The 25,948-nt window shown below is 50.0% G+C and overlaps 7 protein-coding genes across 7 annotated transcripts; 4 read left to right on the forward strand and 3 right to left on the reverse strand.

Annotated features, from left to right (window-relative positions):
* Positions 1-3: 3 nt before the first annotated feature.
* Positions 4-13,332, forward strand: P153DRAFT_396629 (dynein heavy chain). Its single transcript, XM_033671499.1, has 3 exons — positions 4-408; positions 460-12,722; positions 12,775-13,332. The coding sequence occupies exons 1-3, from the start codon at positions 120-122 to the stop codon at positions 13,225-13,227; spliced, it is 13,005 nt and encodes a 4,334-aa protein (XP_033523738.1). The 5' UTR covers positions 4-119; the 3' UTR covers positions 13,228-13,332.
* Positions 13,333-14,116: 784 nt separating this feature from the next.
* P153DRAFT_385561 (uncharacterized protein) lies at positions 14,117-14,498 on the reverse strand (the record flags this gene model as incomplete). Its single annotated transcript, XM_033670440.1, has 2 exons — positions 14,117-14,389; positions 14,442-14,498. The coding sequence occupies 2 exons, from the start codon at positions 14,496-14,498 to the stop codon at positions 14,117-14,119; spliced, it is 330 nt and encodes a 109-aa protein (XP_033523739.1).
* A 232-nt stretch (positions 14,499-14,730) lies between these two features.
* P153DRAFT_385562 (putative cytochrome P450 monooxygenase) lies at positions 14,731-16,524 on the reverse strand (the record flags this gene model as incomplete). Its single annotated transcript, XM_033670441.1, has 3 exons — positions 14,731-15,437; positions 15,497-16,333; positions 16,392-16,524. The coding sequence occupies 3 exons, from the start codon at positions 16,522-16,524 to the stop codon at positions 14,731-14,733; spliced, it is 1,677 nt and encodes a 558-aa protein (XP_033523740.1).
* A 446-nt stretch (positions 16,525-16,970) lies between these two features.
* On the forward strand, positions 16,971-18,623 carry P153DRAFT_366751 (uncharacterized protein). Its single transcript, XM_033668119.1, has 3 exons — positions 16,971-17,123; positions 17,176-18,408; positions 18,468-18,623. The coding sequence occupies exons 1-3, from the start codon at positions 17,039-17,041 to the stop codon at positions 18,560-18,562; spliced, it is 1,413 nt and encodes a 470-aa protein (XP_033523741.1). The 5' UTR covers positions 16,971-17,038; the 3' UTR covers positions 18,563-18,623.
* Positions 18,624-19,453: 830 nt separating this feature from the next.
* On the reverse strand, positions 19,454-21,221 carry P153DRAFT_340125 (FAD-binding domain-containing protein). The gene is made up of 3 exons (XM_033665859.1): positions 20,672-21,221; positions 20,096-20,600; positions 19,454-20,042 (listed from the first exon to the last, which is right to left on the reverse strand). The coding sequence occupies exons 1-3, from the start codon at positions 21,171-21,173 to the stop codon at positions 19,553-19,555; spliced, it is 1,497 nt and encodes a 498-aa protein (XP_033523742.1). The 5' UTR covers positions 21,174-21,221; the 3' UTR covers positions 19,454-19,552.
* Positions 21,222-22,623: 1,402 nt separating this feature from the next.
* On the forward strand, positions 22,624-23,199 carry P153DRAFT_356939 (uncharacterized protein; the record flags this gene model as incomplete). Its single annotated transcript, XM_033666689.1, has 1 exon — positions 22,624-23,199. The coding sequence occupies one exon, from the start codon at positions 22,624-22,626 to the stop codon at positions 23,197-23,199; it is 576 nt and encodes a 191-aa protein (XP_033523743.1).
* A 349-nt stretch (positions 23,200-23,548) lies between these two features.
* On the forward strand, positions 23,549-25,321 carry P153DRAFT_356940 (uncharacterized protein; the record flags this gene model as incomplete). The annotated part of the gene is made up of 1 exon (XM_033666690.1): positions 23,549-25,321. The coding sequence occupies one exon, from the start codon at positions 23,549-23,551 to the stop codon at positions 25,319-25,321; it is 1,773 nt and encodes a 590-aa protein (XP_033523744.1).
* Between the last annotated feature and the right edge of the window lie 627 nt (positions 25,322-25,948).

Below are 25,948 nucleotides of genomic sequence, written 5' to 3' on the forward strand. Positions count from 1 at the left end.
GGGCGATTCTGCACCTTCCTTGCATTTACTTCACCGTACACCGTTTCTTTTCCTTCTTCGCCCCACTGCAAGCAAGGACATACATGTCGCCCCACTAATACATTCGACAAACTATCACCATGGAGGCACCGCTGGCCCCTGGCGCGGCCAACGGCTTGCACACGCCTAGTCCAACCCCACCCGCAATCGACCCCCAGATAATCGTCAACCACCTGGAAAAGATTCTCGAAGTCAGCCTTGGCGCAGAAGAGCAAGACCTCTACGCCACCGGTAGTCTGCTCTCGCCCGCCAGGACACCAGATACCCTGAAGCGATGCGCCCGCTTCGCTGCCGAGGGGCAGTCGACGCTGTACATTGTGAAGGAAAGGATCGCTGCGCCTCATATAGACGGACTGGATGACACCAATGGCAAGTACTCTGCTGGAAGTGACGGAGCGACCTCACTGACAGCACTATTAGGCGTCTCCCAGCGCTTTACATACTCTGTTTCCTCTGAACTCACGGCATCTCCAACCTGCGCGGCGTTTGTTGTCATTTCGAAGCGACCAACGATACCCCTAGATCCTGCGATACCCCTCTTCAATCAAGTTCAGATTTCCACTCTTCCAGGCTCTACACTTTTTAATTCCACTTCCGCGCAAGATGGTACTCCCTACGAGTTTCTCAGCTCCTTCCTTCAGTCTACGGTCGAGCCGTACTTTGACACCTTTTCCAAGAGTCAGCGTAATGTGGCGGGAGGATACAGCAAGGGCGACAACGATGCTAGGACGGGCATTTCGGCGGCGAAGAAGAAGATGGCGGAGCTAGCACTCAGTCTCACTAATTTGCACCAAAATGTTGAGATCCCAGAGCTGCAGCTGCCTTGGCACCCAGTCATTCAGACTGCACTGGAAGATGCGGAACACACCGGCATGAAGCCATCCCCAGAGCTCATTCCAGCAGCGATCGTTCAGGACAGTAGTTTTCTTAATGGCCTTCAGTCGATCGTCAACGGATGGATCAAGTCGATACAAACCATCACCAAAACCTCGCGAGATGTGTCGACCGGATCAGCAGCGCAGGAAATCAACTTCTGGCTCTCGATGGAGAACAGGCTTCATGACATCGAGACACAGCTTGGCAGCCCTGGCGTGAAGCTGACTTTGGATGTTTTGAAGAACGCAAAGCGATTTCAAGCAACTGTCAGTTTCAGTGCGGATACTGGATTGAAGGAGGCTACAGACTTGGTACAGAAGTACAACCAGTTGATGCGAGACTTTCCGTTGGACCACCTCCTCTCCGCTCATTCGCTGCAAGCTGTCCAGGACTCGATCACTCAGATCTTTAGCCATATGAACAAGAAGCTGCGCATCTGCCCGTACCCGGTCCGACGAGCGCTCCCTCTTGTGGAAGCCATATCTGGAGAGCTCGATACTCAGCTGCACAAGCTGCTTCATGGAAAGACACTCATGCACATGGACTATCCTGAGTTCCAGGCTGTCATGGCAGTTGCAGAAAGCATCTGGCGCACTTGGGAAGAGAACGTCAAAGAATTCACGAATGTCGCTCGTGAGGTGACAAGGCGGAGAAATGAGAAGTTCATTCCCATCAAGATCGCAGCCCGCCACAAAGAAATCGAGGATCGCATCCGGTACATTGCGACGTTCAGGAAGAATCACGAGCAGCTGCAGCGGACCATTGTCAATGTCCTCGGCTCTCACTCAACATTTTCTGATGGTACACAGAAGGAGGCTGTCATCGTCGAGGAGATTGGCGATGTTGATGCAGTCAAGGAAGTCAAAGAAGCGTATGATGTTCTCAAAGATGTTGATGTGCTCAACGTGTCTGCTGAAGGCACGCGACTTTTTGAGCAGGCAGAGCAAAAGTACAATGAGCGCACATCTCGTGTCGAGAATTCTATCATTGCTAGGCTGAGGGATCGCCTCGGTACCGCCAAAACTGCGAGCGAGATGTTCCGTGTCTTCTCCAAGTTCAACCCGCTGTTTGTGAGACCAAAGATTCGAGGAGCTATCTCTGAGTATCAGACACAGCTCATTGAGAATGTCAAGCGCGACATTCTGGCTTTACACGAGCGATTCAAGCGTCAGTACGGCAATTCAGAAGCTCATGCGATGGCCCAACTGCGTGACTTTCCCCCTGTTTCAGGTGCTGTCATCTGGGCACGCCAGATTGAAACTCAGTTGGAAAACTACATGAGTAAAGTCGAGGATGTCCTGGGCAAGGACTGGGCGCTCCACGCTGAGGGCCAAAAACTGCAGGCCGAGAGCAGCATGTTCAAGAAGAAGCTCGACACCCGCCCTATCTTTGAGTCGTGGCTGCAGGAAGTTGCTCGGAGAAAACTCTCCATATCTGGGCGCCTCTTTCAGGTTGGCAAGAATCGTGCGGCAGGCAACATGCTCGAACTGGGTGTCAACTTTGACGGTCAGGTCATTGCTCTTTTCAAGGAAGTGCGAAACCTGACATGGCGGGGCTATCAAGTCCCGCATGGAATCAACAACATCTCCAAGGAGGCCAAGCGCGTTTATCCCTATGCTGTCAGTCTGATGGAGAGTGTACGAACGTATACCCAAACCGTTCGCTCAATCTCTGAACTGACTGGTGTCGCACTTCTACTGAACAACTATGTCAACGACGTTCAGTCACTCGTTGGAAAGGGTGTACCCCTCAAGTGGGAGTCTTTCGTTCACGCCTACGACTTGCACGTTCGGCAATCCGGGTTTCCAGTTGGAGCAGGCAGCGTTCGAAGCGAGAGCAAGCATGTACAGTTTGTTCGCGACTTTGCTTCGAATACATCGTTACTCCAGACCAAGGTTGCAACGCTAGTCAGCATCAACGCGATAGTCGAAAAGGCTTTGAAAGACTTGGAGACCTGTCAGTACAACAAGGAAGCCTTCCAGACCAGCTTGGAGATTATTCAGAAGTCGATTGATCAGCTCAACCTCGAGAACTACGCCAATCTCGCTTCATGGGTGTCTGATATGAATGCACGCATTGAGTCGATATTGCTTGTTCGATTGAATCGTGCGATCTCACTGTGGATCGATGTTTTCAACAACGTTGAGGATGAAGATGAGGATCGTCGACCTGTTAGCCAGCCTGCAACCGCAGAGTCTCCCGAGGCGAGACCAACCCTTGGCCGATTGACACTCGAGATAACCATGCGGAACCAAGTCATTTACCTCAGTCCACCGGTAGAATACGCCAGGGCAAGCTGGCTCGAACAGCTCCAGCAATGGCTTGCCATAGTCTGTACCCTTCAGAAAATCAAGGCCTCGCGTTATGAGATCCGATTGGAAGCGACCGAGGACGCCTCCGCCAACCAGTTCGCAGATCTACCTAGTCGATGCACAGACTCTTTGATCGAGGTGTACGGTGCCGTTGAGGGTAAACTGCGTGATGTTTCCTCCTACGTGGACGAGTGGCTTCAGTTCCAATCACTCTGGGATCTACAATCCGAACAAGTTTATGACATTCTCGGTGAAGACCTCGCGAAATGGCTGCAACTGCTCCAGGAGATCCGAAAGACCCGCTCAACCTTCGACAACTCCGACATCAGCCGCCGATTCGGATATGTCACTGTAGACTACGATCAAGTGCAGGTCAAGGTGAATGCCAAGTACGATCAGTGGCAACAGGAAATCCTGACCAAATTCGCGTCCAGGCTCGGCCAGCGCATGAACGACGTCTTTGTGCAGATTTCAAAGGCACGAAAGGACCTCGAAGTGCAGACGCTTGAAGCTTCATCTACTGCACAAGCGGTATCGTTCATAACTACGGTTCAGCAATGTAAGAGGAAGGTCGTAGAATGGGAACCCGAGATTTCCACTTTCAGACAAGGACAGGCTACCTTGAGCCGTCAACGCTATCACTTTCCATCTGACTGGCTTCAGATGGATCAGATTGACCACGAGTGGCAGACGCTGAACGAAATTCTGGAGAGGAAGACCAAGGTTGCCAACGAACAGGCTGACGCTCTGCGGGCCAAGATCGCTGCTGAGGATAAGATTGTCAACCAGAAGATCGCGGATATGACGTCGCAGTGGTCTGAAGAGAAGCCTGTCACTGGGACTCTTGCGCCAGCGGAAGCCTTGAGCATTCTCGGCACATTCGAACAAAAGATTGGCCAGTTGGAATCGGAATCTGGAAACATATCGAAAGCCAAGGAAGCTCTCAATTTGCCGTCCTCGTCTCAGAACGCCCTTCAGGTCTTGCTTGAAGAAGTGCGCGACTTCAAATTCGTTTGGGATACTCTCAGCAGTCTCTGGGGTGCTATCGACGATCTCCGCGAAGCCCTCTGGACTACGATTCAGCCGCGCAAACTACGTGGCCACCTCGATAACCTGATCAAGACGGCACGAGACTTGCCCAGTCGTCTGCGCCAATACCAGGCGTATGAGTACTTCCAGATAACGCTCAAGCAACTCCAGAAAGAAAACGCTATCATTAGTGATCTCAAATCTGATGGTATGAAGGAGCGACATTGGGCCCGGATCTTCAAGCAATTGAAGCCGCAGAAGCGCTACTCGGCTGTGTCTATGACCGTTGGCGATGTCTGGGATCTCAAGCTCGGCCCTAGCGAGAAGATCATCCGTGAAGTCATCACTCAAGCTCAAGGTGAGATGGCACTTGAAGAGTTCATCAAGCAGGTTCGTGAGACGTGGCAGAACTACGCTCTGGAGCTCGTCAACTATCAGAACAAGTGCCGTCTCATCCGTGGCTGGGACGACCTGTTCGCCAAGTGCAGCGAGAATTTGAACTCGCTACAAGCTATGCGACACTCACCTTACTACAAGGAGTTCGAGGAGGAAGCCTCTGCATGGGAAGATAAGCTCAACCGCGTCCATGTTCTCTTCGACGTGTGGATCGATGTTCAGCGTCAATGGGTATACCTGGAGGGAGTGTTCACAGGCAACGCAGATATCAAGCACCTGCTGCCCATGGAGTCGACTCGATTCCAGAACATCAACTCCGAGTTCCTGTCCGTCATGAAGAAGGTCATGCGTCAGCCCTTTGTTCTAGACGTTCTCAATATTTCCGGAGTGCAGAAGTCTCTCGAACGCCTGGCTGAGCTCCTGAACAAGATCCAGAAAGCCTTGGGAGAGTACCTCGAGCGCGAGCGTGTGTCCTTCCCCCGCTTCTACTTTGTTGGTGACGAGGACCTACTGGAGATCATCGGTAACAGCAACGACGTTCTTCGTATTGCCAAACATCTTAGGAAGATGTTCGCTGGTATTTCTGGCTTGATCACAGACGAAGATGGTCTCATCACAGGCTTTACGTCGAAAGAAGGTGAAGAGGTGATGCTTCGAAAGGAGATTTCTCTTGTCAAGACACCTAGGATCAACGAGTGGCTTGGAGCGTTGGAAGCAAACATGAAGACAACGTTGGCGGAGCTGACATTCGAAGCCTACGAAGAATTTGCTCAGCTCATGATACCCGAGGCGATTGATTCTGATGCTTTCACTGCCTACATCGCGAAGTACCCGGCTCAGATCGTCGTCCTCGGAACGCAGATCGCCTGGACTCATGCCGTGGAGAAGTCGCTCATCGAGGAAGGAACTTCACTGCCTGAGTTATACGAGAAACAAGTCAACACTCTCAAGTTCCTTGCTGCTGCTGTGCTGGGTGATCTGGAACCCATTCATCGCAGGAAATGCGAGGATCTTATCACCGAATTCGTCCACCAACGCGATATGATCTATAAATTGAACAAGGTTGGCGCACGCTCACCTACGCATCACATGTGGCTTCTTTGCATGCGCTACATGTACGAGCCCGAGCACGACCTATTGAAGCGTCTAAAGATCAAGATGGCCAATGCTGTCCTCGATTACGGTTTTGAGTATCTTGGTGTACCGGATCGCCTTGTTCGAACACCGCTTACCGATCGCTGTTTCCTCACCCTCACACAAGCGCTTTGCCAGCGACTTGGAGGTTCGCCATATGGACCTGCCGGTACCGGTAAGACTGAGTCAGTCAAGGCTCTTGGTGTGCAGCTTGGTCGATTCACCCTTGTCTTCTGCTGTGACGACACATTCGATTTCCAGGCTATGGGCCGTATCTTCCTCGGTATCTGTCAAGTTGGCGCCTGGGGTTGTTTCGATGAGTTCAATCGTCTAGAAGAGCGCATCCTTTCCGCTGTATCTCAGCAAGTGCAAAACATCCAACTCGGGTTGAAGAAGGGTGCCGAGGACGAAAAGGCACAGATCGAGCTCATTGGTCGCCAGCTTAGTGTCAACGGTAACACTGGTATCTTTATCACGATGAATCCCGGCTACGCAGGTCGATCTAACTTGCCTGATAACTTGAAGAAGCTATTCCGAAGCATTGCCATGTCCAAGCCTGACAAGGAACTGATTGCCGAAGTCATGCTTTACTCCCAAGGTTTCTCGCAAGCCAAAGAGCTTTCCAAGCAGGTCGTTCCGTTCTTCGATAAGTGTTCTGCCGGCCTTTCGAAGCAGGCCCATTACGATTTTGGGTTGCGTGCTCTGAAGAGCGTACTAGTCAGCTCTGGTGGTCTCAAGCGAGCCCGCATTTCCGTGCAAGATGCTGAGTTCCCCGACGAAGCGATCATGGAACCCCAGATCATCATTCAGAGCTTGCGAGAGACGATCGCACCAAAACTCATCCGATCCGATGTTGAACTCATGCTGGCTATCCAAGAAAACTCTTTCCCAGGCGTCGAATACATTCCTGCACCCCTGGACAAGCTGACAGAGGCAATTCGCCAGAGTGCCGCGGAGTCGAAACTGGTTGTCAGCGATGCTTGGATGACGAAGATTATCCAACTCTACCAAATCCAGAACCTACACCACGGTGTTATGATGGTGGGTTCTTCGGGATCTGGTAAGTCTGCAGCTTGGAGGACACTTCTCTCCGCACTTCAAACGGTTGAAGGGGTCGAGGGTGTTTGCCATGTCATTGATCCCAAGGTCATGTCCAAGGAACAGCTTTACGGAAACCTCGACAGTACCACCCGCGAGTGGACTGACGGCCTGTTTACTAGCATTTTGCGCAAGATCGTTGACAACCTTCGTGGTGAAGATACTAAGCGACACTGGATTGTCTTTGATGGCGATGTCGATCCTGAATGGGTCGAGAACTTGAACTCCGTTCTCGATGACAATAAGCTCCTTACTCTGCCCAACGGTGAGCGTCTCAACTTGCCATCCAATGTTCGCATCATGTTCGAAGTCGAGACGTTGAAGTACGCCACCCTCGCTACGGTCTCTCGTTGCGGTATGGTCTGGTTTAGTGACGATACTGTCGATGTGGAGATGATGATCAAGAACTATATCGAACACCTCAAGAGCACGCCATTTGAGGATATTGAGGATGACTCTGTTGCTCCAGGCCAGATGTCTCAGAATACTCTGTCAACTCAGGACATGGTTGCAGAATTTCTGCATGTCAAACTTACACAAGATCACTTCATCGAGAAGGCGCTCAGCATGGCCAGAAGGTTCAAGCACATCATGGAGTACACTGACATTCGTGCTTTGAACACGTTGTTCTCTCTTCTCAACAAGGCATGCCGCAACGTGCTCGAGTACAACGTTCAGCATCAGGACTTCCCGCTTGAGGAGGAAAAGATGGAAATTTACCTGGCTAAGAAACTGCTTGTCGCCATTGTTTGGGCTCTGGTGGGTGACTGCCCGCTGTCAGATCGCAAGGAGTTTGGTGATCTCATCGCCAGCCTGGCCGATGTGGAGGTACCGACACTGACGGAATCCACCTCGCTCATTGATTACGATGTCAAGCCTGGTAAGACGGAGTGGAACATGTGGCAGAACGAGGTTCCGAATGTCGAAGTCAACACTCACTCTATCGTTCAAACTGACGTGGTTATTCCAACTCTGGATACGGTTCGCCACGAAGATGTCTTGTACTCATGGCTCGCAGAGCACAAGCCTCTCTTACTCTGTGGTCCTCCAGGATCTGGCAAGACCATGACCCTCTTCAGTGCCCTTCGTAAATTGCCGAACATGCAGGTTGTCGGCCTCAACTTCTCGAGCGCAACGACTCCGGATCTTCTCATCAAAACTTTCGAACAGTACTGCGAGTACAAGAAGACGTTGAGTGGCGTGCAACTCACCCCGACCCAGGTTGGGCGTTGGCTCGTTATCTTCTGCGACGAGATTAATTTACCCGCACCCGACAAGTATGGTACACAACGAGCCATCTCCTTCCTAAGGCAACTTGTTGAGCACAACGGCTTTTGGAGGACGTCTGACAAAACTTGGGTTACCCTCGATCGCATCCAGTTTGTTGGCGCTTGTAATCCCCCGACTGATGCTGGCCGTACACCAATGGGTCTTCGGTTCCTGCGACACGCTCCGCTTATCATGGTCGACTACCCTGGCGAGCAATCGCTCCTCCAGATCTACGGTACTTTCACTAGCGCTGTGCTCAAGATCATTCCAACGTTGCGCGGTTCCTCCGATGCCTTGACTAAAGCCATGGTGCAGTTGTATGCTGAGTCACAAAAGAGATTCACGCCAGATATCCAGCCACATTACGTCTACTCTCCCCGTGAGCTTACGCGATGGGTTCGGGGTATCTATGAGGCTCTCAAGCCAAACGAGACGTTGTCCGTCGAAGGCCTCGTCAGGATCTGGGCTCATGAAGCTCTGCGTCTCTTCCAGGATCGTCTCATTGCCGAAGAGGAGAGGAATTGGACCGAAGAATGCGTGCACCGAGTGGCAATGCAGCACTTCCCTACCATCGATGAAGAGGAGGCTCTTGGCGGGCCTATCTTGTTCTCCAATTGGCTGTCGAAGGACTACGTACCAGTGAAACGCGACGTGCTTCGAGACTATGTCAAAGAACGACTCAAGATCTTCTGCGAAGAAGCGGTCGATGTTCCGCTGATTCTTTTCAACGATGTACTCGAACATGTTCTCCGCATCGATCGTGTATTCCGTCAACCACAAGGTCATCTCATTCTCATTGGTGTTAGCGGCTCCGGAAAAACTACACTGTCAAGGTTCGTCGCTTGGATGAACAACCTGAGCGTGTACCAAATCAAGGTTCATGGGAAGTACTCCGGCGAAGACTTTGATGAAGACTTGCGCAACGTGCTTCGACGTTGTGGATGCAAGGGTGAGAAGATCTGCTTCATCATGGACGAAGCTAATGTCCTCGACTCGGGTTTCCTTGAGCGCATGAATACTCTTCTTGCCAACGCAGAGGTTCCTGGATTATTCGAGGGTGACGAATACGCTGCCTTGATGACTGCTATCAAGGAAGGTGCTCAACGACAGAATATCACTCTCGATTCGCAAGAAGAACTCTACAAGTGGTTCACGCAGCAGATCGTCAAGAACCTTCACGTGGTCTTTACCATGAACCCACCTGAAGGAGGTCTCTCTTCCAAGGCTGCCACTAGTCCCGCCCTGTTCAATCGTTGTGTGCTCAACTGGTTTGGAGACTGGTCAGATCAAGCTTTGTACCAAGTCAGCTCCGAGCTTACTCAGTCTGTCGACCTTGACCGGCCGAAGTACGTCGCACCAGACAGCATTCCAGTCGCTTATCGCGGCCTCAATCTTCCACCAACTCACCGGGAGAGCGTGGTCAATGCTATGGTTGCCGTTCATCATTCTCTGCGGTCGAAGAACGACAAATTACAAAAGACGCAGAACCGAAGGATGTACCTCACTCCTCGACACTTCCTCGACTTTGTCGCGCAGTATGTCAAGCTATACAATGAGAAGCGTGAGGATCTTGAAGAGCAACAGCGTCATCTCAACGTCGGTCTTGAGAAACTTCGAGAGACGTTTGACAAGGTTGCAGAGTTGCGTATCAGCCTTGCTGAGAAGAAGACTCAACTAGAGCAGAAGGATGCCGAAGCGAACAGTAAATTGCAGCAAATGGTGCAAGATCAACAGGAGGCTGAGCGAGAGAAGAAGGGCTCAGTCGAGCTCCAGGCTGCGCTTGCGATAAGCAAAGTAGAGATTGAGAAACGACAGGAGGTAGTAAACACTGATCTGGCAGCGGCTGAACCTGCAGTTTTGGAAGCGCAGAAGAGTGTCCAGAACATCAAACGACAGCACCTTACTGAAGTGCGATCTATGCAGAACCCTCCTGCAGGTGTCAAACTGGCTTTGGAAGCCGTCTGCACTCTTCTTGGCCACAAACCCGACAGCTGGAAGACTATTGTTCAAATCGTCAGGCGTGACGATTTCATTGCCAGCATTGTTCAGTTCGACAACGAGAAGCAAATGACAGCTCCACTTCGTAGGAAGATGCTGAACGAATACCTGTCGAAGGATAATTTCACGTTCGAACAGGTCAATCGTGCTTCCAAGGCCTGCGGTCCGCTCGTGCAGTGGGTCTCAGCTCAAGTCACTTACTCCGACATCCTGGATCGAGTTGGACCATTACGCGCTGAGGTCGATAGCTTACAGTTCGAGTTGAAGAAGACGGAAGACACCGCCATGCAAACCGAGAAGGCGATCCACAGCCTCGAAGGCAGCATCTACCGCTACAAGCAAGAGTATGCAGCATTGATCAGTCAGACACAGGCTATCAAGACAGAGATGTCGGCTGTTCAGTTCAAGGTTGACCGCAGCGTACGCCTCCTTGACAGTTTATCCTCCGAGCAACAGCGCTGGGAACAGAGCAGCACGTCTTTCGACTCTCAGATCGACACCATTGTGGGAGACGTTCTTGTGGCTGCTGCTACTATCGCCTATGCAGGTTACTATGACCAGCAATACAGGAAAGCTCTTACCGAAGACTGGTTCGATCACCTCAAGCACTCGGGTATCAGCTTCAAGACGCCAAACCCATTCACAGAGTATCTATCTACTGCCGATGATAGACTGACTTGGCAACATAATGGTCTGCCTGTAGATGACCTATGCACTGAGAACGCCATCATCCTCAAACGCTTCAACCGCTATCCACTGATTATCGATCCATCTGGCAGGACCACGGAGTTTTTGCAGAACGAATGCAAGGATCGCCGTCTTACTGTCACCAGCTTTTTGGACGATTCGTTCACAAAGCAGCTTGAGAGTGCTCTGCGTTTCGGCAATCCTATCTTAATTCAGGACGCCGAGCATCTGGATCCAATCCTCAATCACGTTCTCAACAAGGAATACCAAAGGACTGGAGGACGTGTTCTTATTCAACTCGGTAAACAGGAGATCGACTTTTCACCTTCGTTCCGCCTGTATCTGTCCACACGAGATCCTTCAGCCAACTTCCCGCCTGATATCTGCAGTCGAACGACGTTCGTCAACTTCACAGTCACGCAGAGCAGTTTGCAGACGCAGACCCTCAATGAAGTCCTCAAGTCTGAGAGGCCCGATGTCGATGAGCGACGATCAAATCTTATCAAGATGCAAGGTGAGTTCGCTGTACATCTTCGCCAACTTGAGAAGCGCCTCCTGCAAGCCCTCAACGAGTCTCGTGGCAACATTCTTGACGATGATCGTGTCATCGAGACTCTGGAGACACTCAAGAAGGAAGCAAAGGAGATCTCGGACAAGGTGTCCGAAACCGCGGGCGTCATGACGGAAGTGGAGAATATCACCAAGGAGTACACTGTTGTCGCTCGTTCTTGCTCGGCCATCTTCGCCGTATTGGAGCAGCTGCATCACCTCAATCACTTCTACCAGTTCTCGCTTCAGTACTTCACTCAGATCTTTGAGACTGTACTTCGCAAGGTCAGGAACTCTTCCGCAACTGGGCACGCCGCTCGTATCGATCAGATTATCGCTGAGCTCTTCGTCGATGCATACCGCCGTACATCGCTCTCGCTACTTCAGAAGGATCGTGTCACGTTTGCAATGCTTTTGGTGCAAGCTGCGCCGTACAAGATGGACAAGACCCATATCGACAAGATTCTTGACACCGACCTGGAGGGCGTTGATGTGTCTACTCAACCGGATCGCAAGAACGAAGCCATGGAACGTGCGAGCAAAATGTCAATCTTCAAGGGCGAGCTCGAGAAGGTTGACGCCACCGCCTGGGATGCTTTCCTGACAGAGGAGCTGGGAGACCAATACGTGCCCCAAGTCTGGGCTGAGGATCTCAACAAGCTCGACAAACATCTCCGAGCGCTTATTCTCGTCAAGTTGTTCCGTGTGGACCGATTCGTGCCAGCTGTCGAGCGCTTCGTCGTTGAGGTGTTTGGAAAAGATATCTTGGATGTCAGCGGTGATCTTGGAGATATCGTCAAGCAAGTTACTGCAACTACACCTGTGGCTCTTAGCTCCAGTCCCGGATTCGATGCAAGTTACAAAGTCGACAACCTCGTTCAGCGAGAAAACGTTTCTTGCACCAACATTGCCATGGGTTCAAACGAAGGCGCAGCATCGGCAGACAAGGCTATCGCCAACGCGATCAATACTGGAAACTGGGTACTTGTCAAGAACGTTCACCTGGCTCCACAGTGGCTGCAGTCGCTTGAGAAGAGGCTCGAAGCGCATAGACCCAACCCTAACTTCCGTCTGTTCCTGTCCATGGAGTCAAACCCGAGAATCCCAGTCAACCTCCTTCGGGCTTCGCGCGTTCTGTCGTACGAGCAGCCTGCTGGTATCCGTGCCAACATGAAAGACTCGCTGTCTTCTCTAGCCGAGAAGGCTACCAAACCACCAGTGGAGAAGGCGCGCCTTTACCTGATCTTGTCTTTCTTGCACGCTGTGGTGCAAGAGCGTCTCCGATACGCACCCAGCCTAGGATGGAAGGGCTTCTGGGAGTTCAATGACAGCGATGTAAGTTTCGCATCCCGTTCACTTCCCTTTCTTTTTACTAACGATTTTTCAGTACGAATGCTGCAGCTTCATCATCGACACGTGGATGGACACCGTCGCTCAAGGCCGCTCTAACGTCGCCCCCACCAAGATCCCATGGGACATGATTCGCACGCTTATCATCGAAATGTACGGCGGCAAGATCGACAACGAGGGTGACTGGAACACGCTCGCGTCTATCGTCAAGGACTGCATGACGCCTGCTGCTTTCGAGGACAACTTCAAGATCGTCAAGGACACAGACGTCAGCCAAGGTCTTGAGCTACCCAGCACGACTAGCTGGAAGGACTTCATGCAGTGGGTCAACAATCTTCCGGAACGTGAGCCGCCGACCTATCTTGGGCTGCCGGCGAACGCCGAGAAACTGCTGCTTGTGGGCCAGGCGAAGGAGATGGTGGGCAACTTGAAGAGAGTGGTTGAGATGCTGGATGAGGGGGAGCAGATCATGGCTGAGGCGGAAGGTTGAAGAGTGTAATGGATGGGGACTACGCATTTGTTGCAGGCTCTAGATGAGCGCTGCTTTCTTTCCAGGTTCGAATCGTTGCTGTAAATTAGTTGGACATTGCGGGAGTAGAAGATGCATTGTCATGGTGGCATGGTTAGTGGAGTTTAGGAAGCTGACCGTTGGGTGCGGAATTGCTACGTAATACCCATATACCCAATTTTCTCGTTCGAAATTGTCAGACTGTATCTTGGCTTGTGTGTGTATGTACATGTTCAGGGCCTAAATAAGATTGCAGCTCGAAACCGCGCCTGGTAAGTACGACCATCGGCACGTCGTAAAATCGCGTAAGTAATCCCCCATAAGATCCATATGAGGATCATGGTGGCTATCCCGCTGATGAACCCTCCGATCATGGCTGATGCTGGGGATCCTAGCTTGCGGCTGGCTAAGGGCGACTCGGGTGGCGGAGTGGCATGGACTTGGCTTGAGAGTATTGACTGGTGGGGTCAGAATGTAGAGTGGATACTGTTCGGAGTGAGCTGTACCGCTGGGGGGAGAATCATAGTGTACATCCTCGCTTTGTGTGAGATATGTGCAAGTGTGATGTAGAGGTATTGTTGTTTCGTTGGATCTTAAACGCTGGTGTGAAACTGTGTGGTGCTTGGGGCTTGAACGAGAATAAGAAATTATAATCAAGTGGGCTGGGTGACGTACGCTATATTTGAATACATGTATTGGGGTTTCTACATTTTGGATTGTGTGAATAAATGATAGAATGTGAAGATAACACACCCCTTCCGTGTTACAAAATTCACGTATCAAATTCGAAGCTCAACCCGCGAACGACTCCGCACAAACAAGAAAGCAAACTCGTGGACGAGCAAACACCATATCGCCCGATTCACACCTTCTACAGTTTGAACTCCACTGCGTCCTTGAACCTAGCCCAATAGACCCGATTGTCATTCCTCTTCATCAATGCATATAGGATTGCAAAGATTAGCCAGAACTCGAGCAGGCCGCAAACCACAAAGACCATAATGAGGGCTGGGCGCATTTTCTCGTGCTGGATGTGTGATCTGGGCGTGATTTTTGGGTGTGGAGAAGCATGTCGCAGGGTGATGTTTGAAGTTGACGGCACTGGGGCGGCTAGGATGAGGATAGAGTGGTAGAGGATAGAGGACTGATAGGCGTGTTAATATTGATAGTATCGGGTCGCGAAGACAGATACTTACGATTATGGCTATACGAAGGTGCACAGATGCTGCGTTGTAAAGTTTGACTCGGAACATCGTTAGAGTACAACAGAAGAATGATGGCGACGAGAACGAAGAGAAACTGCATGCGCGCTGTCGTAAGAGTTCATGCTACAAACATGACTTGAACATTCCAGGGCTGGCGCGGATATATGAATGACGCAGAAGTGATCAGAAAGGTTGTGAATGAGTTCAGGATGCGATTGCTTAGATACATATGACAGTTTAATGAATTTTCTTTCTATAGACTTCCCACCCCAACCGTGCTCTACACCTTCTCCGACAGCGACTCGTCCTCCGATCTGGGCGGCCACTTCGCGCGCTTCTCCGATTTCACATACAGATTGTTTGGCCTGATCAACTGGAACATAGGATCGTACTCGATCGTCTCATCTCCATCCTTCACAAACTTGTACCTCCATACCAACTTCGGCAGGAAGATCTTGATTTCCTGCAACGCGAAGTTGAACCCGATGCACATACGCGGTCCAGCTGCGAATGGTATATACGCTGCCTTGTGGCGGTTCTTGTCAGGTACTTCCCATCGATCGGGGTTGAATTTCGCTGGGTTGTCCCACAGCGCAGGGTTGTTGTGGATGTGGTGCAGGGCGGGAATGACGACAGAGTCCTTGGGTAGCTTGTAGCCACCTGGTAGAATCATGTCAACCTTGGCGGTTCGGCCAGGTTGGAAAGAAGGGTTGTGTCGGCGTTGGGTTTCTTTGATGAAGTGGTCGAGGTACACAAGTTTATCAGTGAAATCGGAGGTGATCTGCAAATCGTCGCTGAAATCGTTGTCAACGAGCTCTTGCAGAAGCTTTTCTTGCACGCCCGGGTATGTGACAAGGCCGTAAATGAGCCATGAGAGTAGAGATGACGTTGTTGTGAAACCGGCACCTGTGGCGACGACGAGAGCTTCCCTCAGACTGCTCTTGGGTAGTTTGTCACCCTTGTTGTCAGTCGCACGGATTGCGTAGTCTGTCTGTGTATTAGTGTTTGCTCTTCGATGCTAACCACGGTGAGGAGAATCAACATACCGACCATGTTCGCCGCTCGTTCTGCAGCATCTTGTAGAGGCAAATCTTCGACACCACCGCTACTGGCTCGTTCGATGGATTCTCCAATCATGTTCTCCATGCGTTCTTTGATGTCTCGGAGCTGCTTGGGTGGACCAAACGGCAGATTGGCGTACCAGCTACCGTACGAACTGACTTGTTTGTTCAGCGAGAGCGACTGCGCAATCAAACGGACAATTTCGTGCACGGGTGCGTCCACTGACGCGAAGTGGTTCATGTCCAAACCGAGCATCAACTCAGCCACAGCTTGAGAACCCAGCTTCAGCATGTATATGTAAACATTCCAAGATTCACCACGCTCGTCCAGCTGGTCAAACACAGAGAAGGCTTGTTCAACTGTCTTTTGCATCTTGGGCGCGTAGTGTCGTACTGCCTTGGGTCCTAGAGCAGGGGGCAGAAACTTATGCGTCAACCTCCATTCAGGTGTGTCGGTGTCGCCCAAGAAAACACCAGCGCTGGGTGTCTTGATGGCGAAAAGTGGATGGTCCTCTGTGATCTTCTTTGTGAAGAAATCTGACTCTGCGAAGGCAATAGCGGCAATTTCTGGATCATTGGTGTGGTAAGAGGGACGGCCCATATTGGTTGTCTTGAAGACTGGCCCATAGCGTTCGAAGAGGCGTTGATGGTTGCCCAGATGATCAGGAAATACTTCGAAGTAGTTTCCTACATAGGGTAGACCCTTGGGACCAGGAATTGTGCGGACTGCGTGGCCGTCGATAGTGATGGCGATGGGATCGGCCGACGATAAAATGGCCGGGACATCCGAAATGGCTTCGCCTTCACTCTGGAATTCGATACCTAGATACATTGTCAGTCAGGAAGAGAAGACACACGTCAATTCGCTGCAATTACTGACCTTCTGCCTGGACGATCGCAAAATGAGATGCGACCAAATCTTTCAAATCATCCAAATGGGCATTCTGGTCGACTTCAATCACTCGAGCAGAGGCTGAAGATTCGCCTAGTAAATAAAATGATTGTGAAAGCATTGTGTTGATATAGATGTCAGAGAGTAACTGGCGAAATCGTTGGAACTTCACTGATAGTCGTAGTATATGAACTTCCGCATTATCGCTCTTCCGAGGCTCTTCCGAGGCTGTCAGGGATTATGAGCCTCATGCGTCGTTGGTAAATCCGAATGTCAGCAGGGTATACTGGGCATAGATTTTACACCGTACCCACATGTATCAGTTCTCCGATTGGCGACTTGGCCCCTGTCCGGAAGCATGCCGAGGCATACCGGCCCTAATTTCCTACTAGGGGTCTAACAGATAGCGAACGGACGTATCCGCTGTGTACATGGATAGCTCAGACTCGAAAAAAAGATCGGACCGGTATCATCTTGAAGGCTCTGAAATGCAGTGTGTAAAGACCGAGGCACCGAGGTTCTAGAAGGCTTACGAATAAGATAACAACGTCGGTGTCAGAAATATCTTGTTCATCAAAGTGTGTTATTCCGGTCTTCCTCTTCTAATCTCGAATTTGTTCTTCCACAACACTACAATGTCAGAATTGCCTACCTATACTGCGACCGACGTTGCGGCGCATTCGACCCGGAACGACTTGTGGGTAATCATATCTGAGAAAGGTAGATCGACATTGTGTATATTCTAGGTTCATACCCTGACATGTAAACACAGTCTACGACGTCTCGAAATATGTGAGAGACCATCCCGGCGGCGCGGATCTACTCATCGAGGTAGCGGGAACCGACGCTACATCGGCATACGAAGATGTTGGGCACTCCGAAGATGCAGACGAAATACTGGCATCATTCCTGATCGGCACCTGCGTGAACAGCGACAAGGCCAAACGGTCCAAAACTATCAGATTAGTCCAGCAAACTACACCAACCGCAGGCTCGACGGTGAAAGACGTGTCTCGTTCTTCCGCACCCATCAAAACAATTGTCGGCTCCCTCGTTTTTGTAGCTTCCGCTTACGGTGCATCGATATACGCACCGTCAGCACGAAAGCTTCTTTCTGAACTGCCGATCCTCCAGGTCTCCAGGCCGTCTTTAGAAACTTCATTTTCCAGCAGATATAGCTCGTTTGCCGGTGGTTTCGCCATTGCTAGTGTCATATCTACCATCGCTGCAGGGGTTGTTGGAAAGAAGTTGTCGACCTTCACACATATCGAATCGGGTTTTGGAAAGTATCCTCCCCGTCGGAAGCAACGTCAGTCTGTCAAACCAGGAAATCCCCATCTCGCAAAGGGTTTCCTTGACCCCAAGGAATACAAGACCCTCAAAGTCGTTCGGATAGACCAGCTCTCGCCCAACGTCAATCGCTACGTCTTCAAACTTCCCCGCCCGATAGACGTCGTAGGCCTTCCAATTGGTCAGCACGTTGCTATCAAAGCCGTCATCGATGGCAAGTCTGTGTCCAGGTCATATACGCCAACTTCGAACAACCTCGACGCAGGCATCCTGGAATTGGTGATAAAGATCTATCCCGATGGCCTCCTGACAGGGAAATACTTCGCCAACCTCAAAGTTGGCGACGAGGTGCTTTTCCGCGGTCCCAAAGGCGCGATGGGCTACAAGCAAGGGTTGTGCAAGCACGTTGGGATGATTGCGGGCGGGACCGGCATCACGCCCATGTACCAGCTTATCCGTGCTATCTGCGAAGACGAGAAAGATACTACGGAGGTATCGCTGATCCTTGCCAATCGGTCCGAGGATGATATCCTTCTAAGAAAAGAGCTTGAGTCGTTTGCCAGGAGGTATCCGAAAAACTTCAAGATCTGGTACATGCTGGACAACCCGCCGCCAACATGGGCTTACGGCAGTGGCTTCGTGACAGCGGACATCATGAAGGAAAGGCTACCTTCGCCGGGACCGGACACCAAAATCATGCTATGTGGACCACCAGGTAAGAATCTTCGAATTCCATGCATTGGTCAGGCCATATGCTAACGTATGCACTTCTAGGGATGGTTAACGCATCAAAGAAGGCTCTGATTTCTCTGGGTTTCCAGGCACCCGGGGCCGTGACAAAAATGACGGATGAGATCTTCTGCTTCTAGAGCAAAGGTACGTGTCGCGAAGCTGGTGACAGGGGGATCGGGGTCGGAAAGGAGAGGGCGACAATGTGACATCGGAAGTTCGAAAACTCCGAGATCTGTGCCTCGGGGAATTTTGTGCTTTAGGCTTTAGCGTCGAATAACACGTGGCGCTATTCGGGCACTTGTGGCCGTCATCTCACCGCGAAAATAATTGAACCTTGCTCTCATCACATGCTGATAACAACGACCTCCTCATCACGTTACACCGTCTTGTCCAGGGCTACCTCCAAAATTCTAGCCTATCGTATCAACGACATGTCACTCCAGCAACTGGCAATTTTGTGCATGTCGACAGGTTGATGAATTTCAAAAAATGTATGGGCCTACCCAGCTCTCTAGCCCTGCTTATGGTTGTCTTGCGCTCACGTACATCCCCCTAATTTATTCTTTGTGAAGGTAGAGCAGATCTACTACGAGTCGGGGAGTCATCTTGAGTTTGTACCTGGTGCTTCCTAGGCGAGTACAACAACGCGAAACACAACTACCGTGGGCCCTCTTTGAACAGCATCACACACAGAACGCCCGGTTTGACCGAAAAGACATTCACCAACGCGGTACACAAGGCTAGTGATGGGCAACACAGGAAGTGGGGTTACACGTTGCGCGGATCCCCGGCACGCACGTTCAACAACGGGAAGTCTGCGATGATCTGGAAGCACGGAAAGTGGGCAGCTTCCTTCTTCGATTCAATGACTGCTATCGTTAAAAACCTCATCGCAAAGAGTTGGTGCTCGGTCGGGAGATCTCGGCGGGGTTTCTGCTTACGAGAGTTGCAGTTGCTGTGTCCCTGTTGGCGACGGACATTCTAGCTCATGGACAGAGAGAAGAAAGTGGAACCGGAGTATGATTACTGTGGATTATGACGCTCTTCCTACGTCCACTCAGCACCCGAGAGTATGTCTGCATTGATGTCTGTTCCCTCGTCTAAAGAAATTCGCTTAAAACCCCCTTTTAGAAAAGCTTGAACCCCCCTGCGAGCTGCTTCTGAAACATACCTTTAGGATCATACTTTTGCGCGACCTCCCTCAAGGTCTTCTTTTGCTTTTTTCCATACCCACCCAGGGGATTCTGGAACCAAGCTGCGAAGTTCATATACCTGAATTTGTGCGCTAGACCTTCATCGTCCGCTAGCTCATTGATTCTCTCAACGAGGTCTTTCAACGCCTTCTCAAGCCCTACTGTAGCTGCACCATCACTGTACAGGAAGACAACCTGCACGAAAACAATATTCTTCTCAGGTGTTTCGTTGTGCGCAAAACCCAAACTGTTGGGATGTGAGTCGCTTGAAGGTGAGGGAGGAAGTGATTGAAATGTCAATTCGGCCGCGACGTTAGCTTCTGCATGTGTCTCGCAGATCTCGGGTATCAAGTCTGCCCAGAAAGAATGAATCCGATGCAGAATCGTAGGCGAGATATGAAAGGTGGTTGTCGCCCATATGGTACTGTACGCCATTAGTGAGCTGAACAGGCAAAGGTACAGAGCGAATAGGTTCACCGCCTAGCTGCTGCAGCAGCTACACCCCGTGATGCATTTCTTGTATGCTCATTGATAGGCGCCTCGATCATTCCGTTGGTTACATGCGAACCGGCATTGATGATCCCTCCCAGTGCGCCAGGCTTCAGCTGTGGCTTGGTATACCATAAGATGCTCACTGGCGCAAACTTTGCCACCGTATGATTATATCCAATCGTCACCCATCCCGATGCGTACGGATCGTAGTTCTCCGGATCTTTGAATTTTGTGTAAGCCGATATCAGACCAGCACTGGCATTAGCAGCATAAGCAATTCTACCTCCCCAAATTGGACCTTGAGGGAATGTCTTGAGGTCGAACCGCGTGACAGTACCGAAGTTACTCTGACCACCCTTGAGAGCCGTGTACAAATCAACTCTGGAAGTTGCATTCGCATTAACGATCTCACCACTGGCAAGTACGACTTCAAAATTGACCACTGCGTCGCAGGCCCAGCCTTTCTCGGGAGAGAGAAATCCAATCCCACCTAGAGAAGTGACCGGTCAGCATCTCGCAGTCATTCATGAGAGAGATAAGGTTGGATCAGGTTGTACCTACCTCCAGTAGTAAAACCAGCTACACCAACCATTCCGATCCTGGGCCCAAGTATTGTGAGATTGTGCTTCTGCACCACATCATATACATCTTGCCCCAATGCACCCGCGCCAACTCTTACAACTTCATTACCTCTTGCAACTTCTACAGTCTTCAAACCTTGCATGTCGATGGTCACCCCATCCCGAATGTTGTTGAAACCCACGTTGGCGTTATGACCTCCGCCTTTGATAGCAAATCTGGTGCGATTGCTTTCATTGAGGGTCGTGATAATAGTGACAACATCGTGCGTAGTCTTGGGCCGAACAATGCAAGTCGATTCGAGACGAAGTTGAACGAAAGGGTATGACAAGACGGAGGCGTTGTATGAATCGGTCTCAGGGAAAAAGACTTCATCTGGAAGAGCGACGGAGAGAGTTTTGCATGTGGACATGGTTGGATCGCTGGATGCGACGACGGAACTGAGGGCAAGCCAGCCCATAAACTGCAGCGTTGAAAGATGCATTGCGAGAAATATGGCCTAAATGAAAATACTAACGAAACTGGATGATGGCGTGCGGTTCTTATAAAAGACTAAATGTCAATTGCTATATATACGCATATCGATACAGCAGACAGTGTGCAGCGTCAAACAGCCAAAGTATAATTAATCTAAGGTCATAGCATACGGCACGTATGTCAGCCACGAAATATGGAGTTGAAATGTTACTCGCCCTGCTGCGAAAAGAGAAGTAAGCCATCAGGTCAGTTGAAGTGGTGTAATTGGTCCCGGGCAATCTCTAAGCCACATTAGGCAAACCAGACACAACGTCAGCCGACGAGTAAGCAGTTCAGCCCCTCTGCGGTGCGAGGCAATGGGGAGCCGGACCGCCATATCTTTCAATCGTATGTCAGAAGCTGAAAACGTAATCCATTAGCAAATAGGCACCGGGTGAATGTATTGACAAGTCTCAAAATTTCTACGTGATATACTCAATTGACTTTGTCGGGAAACCGTTTGTCCATGATGATTAGCTATGCAACTGAATAGTCCTTACTGTTATATCTTTTAAGTTTGGTGTGGTTTTAAATAGTTTCGAGTTCAATATTCAAGATGATTGATTGATGGCTGTTAGGAAAACGTACACACACGGCAAACCCGAGCGAAGATGGCCTGAACACAGCCGATACTTTGGTTCGTCCCCATGAATTTGCCGCATGCAGCTGATTATAGTGCTGGGTCAACATCAAGCCGTAAAGAATATGGGCGCCCTCCGCTCCTCACACATGTTGACTAATATCTAATAGCTAATTTTATCTTTGGGGGCTTCCAAAATTGGGACTGCTATCGATACTGCAGTGACAAGAGTGGAGTCACATGTGCGAGGAACATAAGCAGTTGCTTCTCGAGGATGGAGAGGAAAGAGGAACGACGAGTGAATGTCATCAATCATGCACGATAATCTGTATTCATCTTCAGAGCTGGAGAAACATACCATTTAAGACACGTCTTGTATCTTTCTTTCGAGCTGATGTATCTCTTTTGTATAGACGTGAAATTCGCTGTTTATTGTTTTATCATCTGACAAAATAATCGAGAACAGAGCAATACTCTCCATCAGGCTGACATTCAAGTCGCTTTGCTATAACGAACAATTCCAAGTTTTACGATATGTCTCCCATACACCCTTTGTTCCCTGGGACGGTGAAGATATAGACTTGAACGTAGAACCAATGACGTAAGTAATCAACAAATGATTACTATTGACATCCCTTCCATGTCGTTGTTTTGTATATTGACCAAGCGGCATATCACAAGGTTCCCCCACACATTGTTTTCTCACAGTTATAGGATAGATTCTGCATTCTTTAACCAGTTCACAAATTCCCTCCCTCAACTAGAGTCGAGTTTCCACCACTCTTGACAAGGAAGCCGCCCATCAGAATCCATTACTTTGCCTACACATATAGCCAAAATGGATCTGGTCATTCGTCTCATCATTTCACTCGACCTAGATGATCCCACGCGCGATAGATGCGAAGAGGCGCTCCTCGCTATAAGTGCCGGAACAGTAACGCCTAAGCACTGGCGCGGCTTACCTGCGAATATAATCGGAGCGCTCCCTCGACAAGCGTTGAGGACCTGCCCTGACGACTTGTTGCCAAATAATGAAACTATCGAGGAACGTGTTCGGCAGGATTCTGCTCTCTTTCCCATAGTTGAAGTAAATGAATCTCCAACAAATACAGAAGGAAAGTACCAGGTATTGGCTCCCTCGACGGACAACTGCACCTGCACGGCCCAACTAGAAAAGCATACCTGTTTGTATAAGCACTACACGTCTCAAGACGGCCTCGCGGTCAACATAGACCGTCGTTTCCACGGTCGTGATGACAAAAAACGGACAAACATTGATCATGTCAAAAGATTTCAAGAGCTAAAAAGGCGCCTAAACTCGGGGTTTGGTAATGATAGTTCACTGTTATCCATTGGGGGCGACGATGGATCATGGAACATTGACAGAGAATTGGTTGTAGTACAGGGTGAGTGAGTCGTGGTTGACGAATTGACTGATATTCTCTTGGGCACCACAGTTGTTAATCACTTCAGTATTTCCTCCGACTATCAGGTGATGATGTTTCTTACGGGACAGTGTTAAATTGTGTGGTGCAGATGGAAGTATGTAGAGTGAACAGGCTGTCTTGGCGGGAGAAACTTGGAAATCCTGTTGCCTCCGACACTGGTTACTTTATTAACTTTGTGACAATACGATTCTTTTTCTCTGTACTCTACCAAATCCAAGTTGAACTCAGACACTATTTCATTCAACTACAACTACGCCCTTGTCGAGCCACGCAACGATAAAGTACGAAATACCCACCGCGCCTCCATCTCCCAGAATGTCCTCAAACCGAGATTTTGATGAGAACGTCTGCTACGAGTCTTCGTCTGATCAAGACCTCGCTCTGCTAGACCCAGCCTCCCCTTCCATCGTATCAGATAACGACATCATCGAGGCACATCAAAGCAAGTGCGCAATCTGCCACCTCGAGTTCTCTTGCACTAATGTTGCAGCCCAAGACCGTATCTCGCACTTTCAGAAATGCTGGGCAAGGTTCGGAGATGATCTTTGCAAGAAGAAACGCCTAACTTATCAATATCCCGCGATGGAGAGTTTGGTTTCGAGACCTGGACACTCTCTATCGTCCCTTTCACCGGACGGGGGACATGGCGAAGCGATCTCCGAGATACTTCACATCGACGGCGAGGAAACTTCGCACCCAATCCAGTCTGCTGTAAAAATGCCCCTTACAAGCTGCCTCCTCTGCAAATACGACTTTACTCATCATCGCGACAAACTTGATGGTTTACATCACCTTATGAGATGCATGAATCTACTCCAGCCCCCGAATTGCCCTATCTGTCTTGAACGATTCCACGACGAGAAAGGCAGATGGTGGTTCAAAAAAGACATGATATGGCATCTACACAATTGTCAGCACGGCGGCAGCTTAGGTGTCATTGCACGGGACGACTTTGAGGCATCACTTGCGGCATTGTGTGCTAGGTCGGAGGTTGTAGAGCGGACTTTGATGAGAGACTTCGGTATCAAGAGGCACTGGGATGGACGACAGCATCGAGCACATTATACTACGACGAGATCTGCAGGGCAAGAGCAGGGAGGAGGCGTGTACGTTGCTGGTAATTCACTCTTGCGGAAGGGTATTCGATTTGATGAAGAGGGTAGCCTCGAGATCACGACTTGCAAAAAGTCTACAGATCCGGCTGTTACTGCCTTGGGACATTTCCGTCGTTTTTCTTTCTCTGTTCTGAAGACATCAGAGTGGGAGAACCTGCCAGAGGGTTTTCGTGTCGAGACGGTCTCCAGCAAGACCATTCCTCCTCCCCCTACTCTTCCACTTCGGCCTACATCCTTGGTTCCAAGGATAGAATCAGAAGCCATCGATTTTGAGAAGGATGATACCATCCATGAGTCAACCTCGTTGCCGTTGCAGTCACAGGAGATGGGCGGAACTACAGAGCCTGGGCAACTCCTACAGTCACTTGTATTTCCCGAATATCTCTCAACTCCCAAGGTCTTTGAAACGACTACAGCTCCAGATGTCCAAGATTACATGCTACTGTTAGGACTACCGCCGCGCACTCCCTTCCTGCCACAGTTCGTGTCGGAAAAGTCTTGGTCCACAAAACTACAGGAAGGTGCAAAGCGAAAAGAAGTCGTAGAGCCACCCGAATCACACTTAGTTGCGAAGTTCCAAGAGACTCCAAAGTCAAAAAAAACCGATGCTTCGAATCAATTACAAAATCCTTCTTTGGACATACACCAAGACTCGAAAGCACTTCCTGGAAGCGTTGCCATGTTATACACCGCTAACTTACGATCACTCGGCGAAGCACCAATAGTCACAAAGAAGTTCTCGAAGTCGCACAAAGGTCTCGACTCTTTAGCTCGACCGCCTCGAGAACTGCAAGCAAGGGTCACAGTCGCAGTGCCAAACGCTACTCACCTCTTCCCTAATCGAAAGCGTAACTTCTCAGCACCGGTAGAGATTGAGAGAAAACAGGTTGTATACGCACATACCAAGTTTCTTCCGAACAATAGGCTCATTGTGTTTGGAGAGGGCATTGTACCGCCACGCCCTAGTCTATAGTAGTTATTTGACTTCAAAGAATGGGGCAAACATAAAATATGAAACATGCACAACAGATGCGAACAGTATTATACGGCATGTCTCGGAAAGTACTAGCAGGAAATGGGGTTACTTGTAATGATGCAATGGCGTGGCAAACCCATATTTGAAAGAAAAGTAACTTGGGGACCATTTCGTATCGGCCCAACTCACGCCTATCGACCTGCATCTTTTACTACAGTCGTAGACTCGAAACGATCCCCACTGCCTTCTTGCTTGTGGTTGTCTAGCTGCTTGTTGGCCAATTCCTACAACGGAGCCTTTCTGGAAAGCACTGTTCTTCTTACCTTCCTTTGTCCACCAAAGTGATTTTTATCGCATCTCCCTCCGATTGTGGAGGAACCCTAACATATATGGACTGCAGGAAAGATCCTTGGCAACAGGGATGCGTCAAAGTTGTGATGCGAGATAGGGACGAAGATGCTTGCCTGCTCTCGGTTATAATCAAACTGCGGGTGGTCTTTGGGTTTTGGGACATGCAGTTGATTGTCTGAGAAAGCCTCAAAAGACGATTGATTGGTACTCGCTGCAAAGGTTTGAAGTTGCATGCGGCGCGGTTGGTGGATCCACCATTCCTCTTCCATCAGG

Source organism: Dothidotthia symphoricarpi (assembly GCF_010015815.1).
Source record: "Dothidotthia symphoricarpi CBS 119687 unplaced genomic scaffold P153scaffold_10, whole genome shotgun sequence".
Lineage (NCBI taxonomy): Eukaryota > Fungi > Ascomycota > Dothideomycetes > Pleosporales > Dothidotthiaceae > Dothidotthia > Dothidotthia symphoricarpi.